General features: G+C 34.7%; 1 protein-coding gene across 1 annotated transcript; it reads left to right on the plus strand.

Annotated features, from left to right (window-relative positions):
- Positions 1-5,694: 5,694 nt before the first annotated feature.
- On the plus strand, positions 5,695-11,876 carry LOC124931517. Its single transcript, XM_047471999.1, has 2 exons — positions 5,695-6,107; positions 11,510-11,876. The coding sequence occupies exons 1-2, from the start codon at positions 5,736-5,738 to the stop codon at positions 11,720-11,722; spliced, it is 585 nt and encodes a 194-aa protein (XP_047327955.1). The 5' UTR covers positions 5,695-5,735; the 3' UTR covers positions 11,723-11,876.
- The last annotated feature ends 356 nt before the right edge of the window (positions 11,877-12,232 follow it).

Genomic DNA, 12,232 nt, shown 5'->3' on the forward strand with positions numbered 1-12,232 from the left:
GAATAAAATCGAGGATTTCACAATAATCCCAATTTGAGAGATATCGGTCATAAACTCTCTTTTTGTGTGTAGGAGATTATCTGAGAGTAACCCTCCATCGAAAGATTTTGAAGATATAAATAACCTGAATAAACCCCATAAAAGCAAAGCCCAAATCCCCAAATTAAGAAAGAACACCTCATCGTTACTTTTTGTAAAAAGAAAGAGAGGTTTGAAACTCATGCTTTGGGAAGAAAAAGACCAAAAAAAAATTAAAATGCCAAAAAGAGAACTAGAATAAACCCCAAAAATATCTAAAAGAAATTGAAAAATGTTCATGTGTTGTTTGAAGTATTGAAATCACCATTCGTGCTCACTCAAACTCTTGTCATGATTGCAAGAGTAAGAGCAAAATATATTGATTCTACCAGATATACCCCGGAAACGAAAAAAGAAAACAACTCAAATAGTCAAGGTATTGAAATCACCATATATCGCCTACTTAGACTCTATTCTTGATTTCTATGATAAAGGCAATAATGTACCGATTCTACCAGATATACCTATGAGCCAACAAAATAATTAAAATGGCTAACAAAAACCCAAAGTAGAAAGTTGATAAAACCTCTCCAAAAATGTTTTTGCGATGAGTTGGACTTTCAAGAAATGTGGTTCAGGGCCAAGCAACCAAAAATAAGTTGCACTCTTCTATCAAAACGTCAAAGTATTGACCATCTTCCTCAAGGGTTATGATTAATCGTTTGTACACAAAATCGAATTTATAGTTGATATCTCAAAAGTTAGAGAAAAAGAAATCTTATTACTTGATGAAAGTAAAATTTTCACAAAGGATGGAAAATATGTTCAAAGCCTAACCCTAAACACATTTCGAATTCGAAAATGTCATGATTCATTTAGAAGGATCAAGGTTCATTTCAATCTAAAAAAATAGATAAACAAGGATAGGAACTGGGGGAACAAAAAATGTTCTTTTATCCAAAAATATGAGTCATCTATCCATAAATAAAGCTTGAAATTGTCGGCTGTCGAATTTCAACTAGTTGCGAAGGACACTTTAAAAAGAAAGGGAAATAAGGATTCTATTGAAATATTCTCTTATAAGGAAAAGAGTCACGACCGATACTACAAAAGCAAAATAAGAAAAATCGAGTCTCCAAACCTATCAGTTGATAAGTATGTGAGATTGTTCGTACACGATCCTGTTTCAAACCCTAATTATTATTAGGTATCCAAAATCCTATTTGTCGATAGGTGCGATAGATCGTTTTTTATATGATTCCTTTAAAAATCCTAATTGTAGTTAGGTATCTAAACTCTATTTGTTGATAAGTATGTGTGATCGTTTGTATACGATCTCCTTTCAAACCCTAATTGTAGTTAGGTTCCCCAAATCTTACCTGTTGATAGGTGCAATTTATCGTTTTTATATGATTCCACTAAAAACCCTAATTATAGTTAGGTATCCAAACCCTATATATTGATAGGTACATAAGATCATTCATACACATCCTATATCAAACCCTAATTGTAGTTAGGTTCCCAAAATCTATCTATTTATAGGTTTGATATATCGTTTTTATACAATTCCGCTAAAACCCTAATTGTAGTTAAGTATTTAAACACTATCTGTTGATAGGTACGTGAGATCGTTCGTACACGATCCCGTTTTAAACCTTAATTGTAATTAGGTTCCTAAAATCTTATTTATTGATAGGTACGTGAGATCGTTCGTACACGATCCCGTTTCAAACTCTAATTGTAGTTAGGTTCCCCAAACCCTATTTGTTGATGGTGTGATAAATTGTTTATATGATTCCGCTAAAGTCCCTAATGGTAGTTAGGTATCTAAACCCTATTTGTTGATTAGTACGTTAGATCGTTCGTACACGATCCCGTTTAAAACCCTAATGGTATTTATGTATCTAAACTAAATATGTTGATAGATACGTGAGATCGTTCGTACACGATCCCATTTAAAACCCTAGTTGTTCTTAGGTATCTAAACCTTATTTATTGATAGGTACATGAGATTATTCGTACACGATCTATTTAAACCCAATTGTAGTTAGGTATCTTAAATCCTTCCTGTTGATAGGTGCGTTAATCGTTCGTACATGATTCCGTCTAAAAACCCTATTTGTTGATAGGTCGAGACGTCGTTCGTATACAACTCTATGACTAAATCTTATATGTTGATAGGTGCTCTAATCATTCGTACATGATTCTGTCTGTAAACCCTATTTGTCAATAGGTCAAGTCATCATTGGTTCCGTTAGAAACCCTATCTGTTGATAGGTGCGTTAATCGTTCGTACATGATTATGTCTGAAAACCCTATTAATCAATAAGCCGAGACATTGTTTGTATATAATCCATTAGAAACCTTATATGTTGATAGGTACGTTAGTCATTCATACATGATTCCGTCTGAAAACCCTATTCGTCGATAGGTTGAGACATTGTTTTTATACAATTCTGTTAGAAACTCTATCGGTTGATAGGTGCGCTAATCGTTCGTACAAGATTTCATCTAAAAACCCTACATGTTGATAAGTGAGACATTGTTTGTATATAATTCCATTAGAAACCCTATATGTTGATAGGTGCGTTAATCATTCGTACATGATTCCGTCTGAAAACCCTATATGTCGATAGGTCGAGACATCGTTATATACGATTCCTCTAAAGCCCTATCTCTCAATAGATATCCCCTTTCGCAACATCACTATGACCAAATATCTCAAAACAAAAATCCTATCTCTCGATAGGTACTGATCATGCTCAAAACCCTATCTCTCGGTATCAGCCTTGTTTGTCAACAAGCATAACGACCATTTATACATGTGTAAGAATGAAAATTTTACATACCCCTGAGTCGGCAAAATCTCTTTTGTATAACAGTCAGTTCCCTTTTGTATAATAGTGAGGTTCCTTCGCTGTGCGAATCACGATTTCAAAGTCGTGATATTTATCATTTCTCATATTTTAAATAAACGAGTCACTATTTAAAAGTCGTGATATTTATCATTTCTCATATTTTAAATAACTCAAATCAATTAAATATAATTTTACTCATTTCTTCAGGTTATATTACTCAAATTATTAATTAAAATATTAAAACTTTTTAATTTAAATTATTATTTATTATTTTATTACTATAACTTTTAAATATTTATCAAAAATATCTTATTTATTAAAATTATCACCATTGATTATTTTTATTTTTTAAGTTATTAAAATACCCTTAATCCAAAGAAGGTCTAGCCTTTTGGGAAATTTGATGAAATGGCCCCATAACAGGGGAAATTCCAAAAAGGGCCCCCGCCTACTAATGTTGGCAAAAAGGGCCCTTTTGCCCTGCGAAATGTCAGAAATACCCCTTCGGCGCCAGTTTTAACGCTCATAGACGCGAATTACTAATCACGCGATTTAATCTAAATCGCGTGAGTTCATCAACGCGATTTAGATGAAACGCGTGATTGGTAATTCACGTTTTTAAATGTACGTGAATTACCATCCATGCGTTTCATCTAAATCGCGGTGATGAACTCACGCGATTTTAGATGAAACGCGTGCATGGTAAATCGCGTCTTTAGTCTTATATATAATTTTCCGGCCCTAATTTAAAACAAAACCACCCCGATTCTCCCTCCCACTCCGACTTCCAAAACCACGTCTTCTCAACTACCGACTTCCTTCAACATCGATCAAGATCATCGTTCCTCAACATCGTTCCTCGTCCAACATCATCGACTTTCCACTCTATTCGACATCATCGTCTTTTTCCGCCGTCTATTCGACATATTCCGGTGAGTTTAGGGTTTTCAGTGTTAGGGTTAGGGTTTAGAAGTGTATTATGTCGTTTATATTGATTTATATTGATGTATTTAGGGTTTAGGGTTTGGTTCTGGTTTCGTTTATGTGTGTAAATGCTTTTAGTGTGTATATGACGAGTATTGTATCAATGTTCTTATTCTGCATGCATGCATTTCACGCTTATTCATTCATTTCTCGTTTAAGAAATGGCATTTCCGTGTTTGTTATGTTCTTGTGAAGAAATGGTATTTTTGTGTTTTCTTTGACTGTGTAGGCTTAGGGTTTACCTTTTGTTGCTTTACTGCTTAATTTTCGTCTGTTCTTATTCTGCTTTACTTCTTTACGTTTAATAGAATGCCAATGAGACAGGATGAGTTGTTGATCTAAGAAATGACACATCATATGCTTAATGTATTTAGAACTGTCCATTACTGCACCTTAATGTATTACTGCACCTTTACTGCACCTTAATCTATTAAGAAATTTGCAAGCATTTCTCAATGGTTAATTCGATTTGCTTATTCCCATCTTCTTCCTTGTTTTGTAGATGGAGTCCACTACAATACCCGAGTTTGCTGGGAGGGTATCTTGGAAAACCAATATGGGAAATATTGCTGCCAAGTTTGCGAAGATGGATCTAACTGAAAGGGTAGAGGAAATCCAATTCAGATTCTTATTCAAAGGGCACCCGTTACTGCGTTTCTTAGGAATGATTATACACCACATGTTCCTCAGGAAGTCCAGCTCAAATTCTATGGAGATGAAGTTCCTTGTGAATGGAGAAGAGCTGTGCTTCGGGATGAGGGAGTTTGCATTGGTTACAGGTCTCAATTTTGGGAGATTCCCTACGGAGCAAACAATTTTCAACCAGGTACATAAATACTATAATATCTATCAATTTAAATGGCAAAATATACATCGAAACCTAACCCTAAACCTAAATACATCAATATCCATTATAAACGGCATAATATACATCAAAACCAAACCTTAAACCTAAATACATCCATATAAATGGCAGAATATACATCGAAACCTAACCCTAAACCCAAATACTTCGATATACATAGGAAACGGCATAATATACATCAAAACCAAACCTTTAACCCTAAATACACCAATATCCATGAATATAAACGGTATAATATACATCAAAACCTAACCCTAAACCTAAATACTTCGATATACATAGGAAACAGCATAATATACATCAAAACCAATCCTTTAACCCTAAATACATCCATATCCATGAATATAAACGGTAAATATACATCAAAACCTAAGTCTAAACCTTAAGCCCTAAACTGACATGATGATGTTGAAGAACGATGATGTTGGAAGGATCCCGATGATGTTGAGGAACGATGATGTTGAGGAACAATGATGTTGAGGAACGCTGATGTTGAGGAACGATGATCTTGATGGATGTGGGAATGGAAAGTCGGCCGCAGTCGGAGTGGGAGGGAGAATCGGGGTGGTTTTGTTTTAAATTAGGGCTGGAAAATTATATATAAGACTAAAGACGCGGTTTACCATGCACGCGTTTCATCTAAAATCGCGTGAGTTCATCACCGCGATTTAGATGAAACGCGTGGATGATAATTCACGTACATTTAAAAACGCGAATTACCAATCACGCGTTTCATCTAAATCGCGTTGATGAACTCACGCGATTTAGATTAAATCGCGTGATTGGTAATTCGCGTCTATGAGCGTAAAAACTGGCGTCGAAGGGGTATTTCTGACATTTCGCAGGACAAAAGGGCCCTTTTTGCCAACATTAGTAGGCGCGGGCCCTTTTTGGAATTTCCCCTGTTGTGGGGCCATTTCATCAAATTTCCCAGCCTTTTTATTTCTTCTTATACTGTTTGTTTGTGATCTTCTAACTAGTTCACCCTGAACCTAAAATAACAGAAAAAAATGGAAAGAGAAATAGAAGAGAAGATAACTGAAGGAGAAACGCCATCCTCCGCCGTATCTGATGAGTCAACGCCTCTATTGCCGACTGATCCTCCGGTGACAAAGTCTGTCCGCACAAAAGTGCCTGAGATCGAGATCCATCTATACCGACAAGGCAAAGGTCCGATTGAAGTGTTTAAGTCGGCTCTCGGCGGTTGGGAACAAGACCAGCTTGAAGTTCAAGAAATTCTAGACAAGTATGGATTCAAGTCGCTATATGCCTTCAGCCGTGATAATGGACGCAGTGCCCCGATCCGCTTTAATCCGAGGAACGGCCGATCCTTGTTGCCTTATACCGATGGATCCGTAATCTATATTGACGGCGAGATCAAGGTACTTATTAATATTGTTGCCTAATACTATATATATATATATGTGTGTGTGATCAGTTTGAAAGAGGAAAGCTATTCAAAACTAGTTGACTTGTAGAATAATAATTGTATTCCTTTCTTGTTAATTGGTAGTGACCTGACAGTAGGTTGTTAGGAGGTTAGGACTCCAATTCATAGGTATGATATGAATTTTGTTCACTATCCTCTCGATTTATAATCGATCTATGTTTCTCCTTTGTTTTCTTGGTCTCATCTACTCTTCTATATTATATATTATACTTGTTACAGTCTTATCAGAACCATCATCCAATACCTGTATTTGTTTTTATTTTCCATTTTTTATCACCATATCCACGAACTGATAAATGTGAATCCAACATGGAAGAATTCGTCATATAGGAATTGTTCTAAGATTTGTCCATCAAAATTAGAAAATAAAGAAGAGAATAGTGAGGAAGCTTCCTTGATAGAACTATTAAAAAAAATAAAGTTCCAAATCTACTAATGGCTTTCCAATAAATATATTGGAAGAAAGATTCGTGGCGATTTCCTTTCAGACGATGTCACTGGAGGGAAACCAACTTTGTATTGCTAACCGATTGGGTGTTAGAGTTTGGGGACGACGGCACGAGTACTAGACCTTCAACAAAATCATTGGACTACTTGCTAAACTCAACAAAACCATGGTGCTAACAGTCATTCATGGTTTGATGGAAACAAAACAGAATGACTGGGGGAAAGAAAACAGAAGGAAGGCGCGATAAATGAGAAGTGCACGAAAAAATGGATACCATTATAGAACACTTGCAAAACTACCCAACTTTGTTGTTCTTCATTTTCTTGCACGGAGTGATCTGAAATGGCAGGATGAAAAACACTAAAGTTAAACGTTATTTGTCTTGCAAAGTCACACATAGGTGACTAATTAAACGAAAAGAAGAGAGTCGAAGGCGTTGAGGGTTTTAAACGGGCTACGAGTTTGGTCATTTGGGGAATAAGAGTTGATTTAGTTTTGGGTGGTAATCTGGAATGTCCTAGAGAAAAGATCTTCGTTGCAGAGTTTAAGCAAGAGAAAGAGAAAGTTAAAGTGAAAGAAGAATAATCAAAGCATTAGAAGATATGACCTTTCATCTGATGGCTGCCAAAAGTTAGAGGTTCTTGTTTGCGGTAATTAAAGATGCAGCTGTTACTAGCTCGCATTTTGAAGCCAATTAGAGTCAGGTCTTCTGCAAGTAAAGCAGCATGTTGACAAGCAATCAACAATTAGTGAGGGTAGCTTCTGGAAAGTAATTTCATCTAGGGTTTTTTGGGCTCTTACAACACTGATGAAGAAAGGCCTGGTTCGTTGACAGCATTTAGTTCAAAAGTTGTCATTTAATAAATGACTGGGGGAAAGAAAATTCCAGTATTGTGAGTTGGTATCAAGTGGTATAGGGATAATTCCGTTAGTTGGATTAATTTTACTAATGTTTAAGAGGTTGCAGACATGTATTGCTTAGAACTAGGTTTCGAACTTCTTAGGTTGTCGAGAAGTAATGAAAAGATGTTTTTGACTATTATGCTGCTTACTATTTGAGTTGTTTTCTGATGGGCCTTAGCTATACAGTGGGTTCCAATTATAATTTTAAAAGAGTGACTATAAGGGCTGCTGGAATTTATTGAATAGAGGTGTTGATTATATAGTGGACTGCTAGTGATATTCGATAGCTGAAAAAGGAAACAATATGGATAGTGAATGTGTTCTAAAGGTAAAGGCTGCTAATATATTTTTAAAAAGAACTGGCTAGGGGTTGCTGCAAATTTATAAGATGTGTTGAAAAAGGAAAAAGAACACCGGTGGGCTATGGTTAAGGACAAAATTCTTCCTATTCATGTTATTTTCTTGATTAATGTTCAAACATGTAAGCCGTTGATCCCAATTTGGCTAAAGGAAGAAATTGGTTAACCTCCTCAAAAATCACTCTGTCATGTACAATAGAGGATGAAATCGTTTGTTGACCCTTGTGCAAAGATTACGAACTACAAAAGTCCCTCATTTGCTGAATTTTTTAGTTGTCTTTTGCAATCTAGGTCTTTCATTACAAAAATTATTTTTCAAAAGAGACCCTTTATGTATTATGATCCAAAAGAATATTTTAATAAATAGAAAATTGCAATACAAATGAGGTGCCATACCTTTGTGAACTGCTGCTCCTTCACATCTTCAAGATAATTGATATCTCTATTGGACGAAAGTCACTATCGGTGACGAGAGAAGTTAAGAGGAATATTTTGTGAAAAGTAATCAACAGGTACATGGATTGACCTAGAACATTAGGTTTACAATATGGTGAGTATGCACAATGAAATAAGATAATTGTATTTCCCAGACATTAGGGATTGATGTGCAATAAATTTGTTCTTGATTTGATAATAGTTGCACAAGCTGCGGGATGAGAGGGCTAACCTTTGCTAACCTGACACTAATTAGATAGTGTTGTCGGGGAATCTTCTTTAATCAAAACAAACTGGACGTCAGGATTTTGTCATTGCTCTTAATATTTGATAAAAGTATGATATTTTGTCATCCATGATTACATATACTCGGATGTATGGATGCCAGCTTCTAACACCCATGCTGTAGAAAAATACTTCATACTCTTCAACGATGATGTTGAATTTTGTTTCTCATGTGTAGAATTTCACAATTCAATTATTAGGTTTTTTTTAGATTTCAGATATGGTTAATGCCTTGGCAGATGTGATGTTGCACATGTCATGATACACATATTAAAATAGTAAAGCACGCGGGATAATTAGTGTAAGTTTTGAGAAGCTTGGCAACTAGTATTAACAATTGAGGGTTTCCAAAGCTGAGCATTTGATGCGTAGAATAGTTTGGAGCTCTAACTATATTGTTGTAGAAAATAATTAGTGGAGACTGTATCAGATTTAGGCATATGGGAGAGGTGCATCAACGAAGGTAGGGCCATGGGCAAGGCTGCCACAATCTCATGGGGTGTCCTAAGCTACAAGATATATAGCAACAAAAATGTCGAGGACAAAACGTACTTCTATGGGGCCATTGTTTGCAATAATGTTTTTGTACTTTAATATGCATGATCAGATGATGAATGCGAAGTCTATTCAAGTCATTGAGATGATCAATGAATCCCGAATCCACATACTCCTTAGTGAGGGTCCATCCGCATACTCCATAGTGAGGATCAATAATGGTGGACGGTGTTTCCATCACTGTTGCTAGAAGAATGGATTAACTAAAATTCTAATCAAAGCGACAATGACTTTTGTGTTTAAAATGACGACTATCGACACTGACTTTTGTGTTTAAAATGACCACTACTATTGTAGATGCAACTATAGGATGGCTAATTTGCATTGACATGGCCAAATATGTTACAAAAACTGCAGATGGTGATAGCGCTGTGCCTCGATGACCATGCACATGGTTCTTTTCTTTAATGCTTCTATCTGCTATCAAAATTACATGAGGTGTTCTTTGTTCTTTAGATTTAGAAAGAACATCTTCTTTAGCAATTGTCATAAACGATGGGATGTTCAAACAATCCCACAATAGGACGCATTGTTTGTTGCAACGACAACCTCTCTGTTACTGGTAGCCATTGTTCCGACAGGTGCATGAGAGCTTGCGACTTTTTTTGCAATCGGGAGAACCTGAGAATGCCAATTAATGAATGATGCAACAGTAAAGTAATTCTCCATGATCTAGAATGGAGTTTTTCTTGACTGCTCAGATACTAAGTTTGAATGAGAAGAACTATTCAAAGTCGAGAGATTCGGAAAAAGGAGCTTTGCTTATTTATTTTATGATTTCTGAATAAATTTATATTAGTTGATTTTAATCCCCAAACATTAAGGATTGATATGCAATATTTTTCTGCTTGATTTGATAATAGTTGCATGAGCTGACACTAAGTTAGAAGATGTGGACTTGGTGCATCTTCTTTAACCAAAACAAACTCAAAATCAGGATTTTGTCATTGCTTTTTAAGTTTGATAGAAGTATAATATGTAGAAATATATTGTAGATGCCTAGGCAGATGTGATGTGACACATGTCATGAAACTTTCTAGAATTGATCCTAAGCATTTCTTAGATTGTTAGAACATGAAGATATGTTTATTTTACGTTTATCTTATTGCATTTTAAATATTAAAATCATAGTGTATGTTTTTGTAGGGTTATGGCTATTAGTTAGGGCTCTAAATAATAAAGAGGTCCTTAAGTTTATTTAATATTAGTCCTTCAATTTATTACGGGTTGTTTTAACAGTACTTATGGGGGGTTTTTGTTGTTATAATAGGTGGAAACTTATGGTTATAAACAATGTGACCTATCTCAAGGATTAATTTATTAATTAATATTCAACTAAGTTTAAACTCTTTCTGCTGTGGCCGATCTTCCATGCTTCTCATCTAGGGCTTAGGCTATTTTGTTGTTGTCTTCTTCTTCAATATACTCATATCTATTACAAAATCCGAACCATCAACATAAGAATTGTAAACACATCATTGCGTCATTATAAAATCATAATTAAGTAGCTATACAATTATCACAAAATATATTTGAAGTACAGATTCAATTCATCTAATTTTCTTTCAGTTTCATAACATGATCTATGCTCGAACGAACTTGTTCTCTATTCTATATGTACATTATATATGTTTGGGCGGAAGATAATTCTATCAGAAACCAATTGCAGATAGAGATGCCAAACAATCATATGAGCAGGCGGTGAATAATATATTTACATTTGATTCATTACTATTGTTATCAAATGATTTTTTAATTGCAATATTAAATTCATGAAAGAAGAATATAGCATATTAGATTTATGAATAAGGAGGCAGAAGGGGTCAAAAAATAATTTTCATTTTTCTTATATGTTTCTTTTCTGTGGATTGTATTAGAATTCCATGGAACTCTACTAAAATGTGTCTGAGCCTCATGGTCTATATTTTTTTTATATGGTCAGATCCATATTTATTTATTTTGAAGCTAATTTGACGATGCCATATCACTAGTGTCTTGTTAGAAATCTTATGGTGAAAATTATGTTGTTTATTACAAATATTTCCTTCTCCCTTCTTGACCCATCTGTACATATAAGTGCCTCCCCTCCCCCATCCCTTTTTAGTTTTTATGTTAAGATACTCAAATAGTGTCTATAACTTGTTTATTCTCTTTTGTTCTTCTTCACTTGCAAGTCCTAATTTGTGCCCAGATATGAGTCTTGTGTAATTTACTTACATGTTCAGTTGGTTGCATACTGTTATATCTTTTTTGTATCAGATTATTGTCTGTAGTCGCCACCCATGATATGCATGCACAAAAACAAGACGTGCACCTATTCATCCATTTGACCTCGTTTTCTAATTTCAGGACTCTTTGATCAAGCCTATCACAAAAGTCTTTTTGAGCGTCTCATTCTTAACTATTATGCTCGCGGTGCTCATGAAAGAGTATCCCAATTGGATGCAGAAATTGAACGTCTCTGGTAGCAACTTCCCTCCATGGGCATTGGCTTGCATAGTTATTGTTTTCACACGCATGAGGAAGAGGACCAAGGTCTTTCTGAAAAATCGCGGATGGTAAAAATCTTTTTAAGGTTAAAACTTTGCCTTTGTCTAAATAATTCCCATAATTTACTATTTAATATCTGATAGATCTTTCTAATTTATATTAATCAAAAACACATTTTTCGGTTCAATTTCGCTTAATGGAACTAACATATCTTGTTAGAAGTGGAAGTGAATTTGTTATGTGTTGATTATATTGGTTTCATTGTGTGCTAGATTTGGGCCTCGTTGATTTACTTTTTTTTAAGGATAAGAAGTGAATTTCATTCATTTTATTTTAATAGAAGATTAAAATATTATTTTGTATTTAATATTTAAATAAAAAATGAAATAAATTAATTGATAAAGTGATTGATTAAAGGATGATATTAAACTTAAACAATCTTTTGTGGTAGAGGTAGAAGAGGAAAGATAAATTAACCTTCTCTAAAGTTTCATTTGTTGTTGGTTTAAAAAGTCAAGATTACTAGTTGTAACTTCAAACTAGGAGTGAGTATCAATTATAAATATAAATAATAGTTTGAAA

Source organism: Impatiens glandulifera, chromosome 3 (genome assembly GCF_907164915.1).
Source record: "Impatiens glandulifera chromosome 3, dImpGla2.1, whole genome shotgun sequence".
NCBI lineage: Eukaryota > Viridiplantae > Streptophyta > Magnoliopsida > Ericales > Balsaminaceae > Impatiens > Impatiens glandulifera.

Coding starts and splice junctions, on each gene's coding strand:
- LOC124931517 (XM_047471999.1), top strand. CDS start 5,736: ATGGAAAGAGAAATAGAAGAGAAGATAACTGAAGGAGAAACGCCATCC. Junction 6,108..11,509: donor ATATTGACGGCGAGATCAAG/GTACTTATTAAT, acceptor TTCTAATTTCAG/GACTCTTTGATCAAGCCTAT.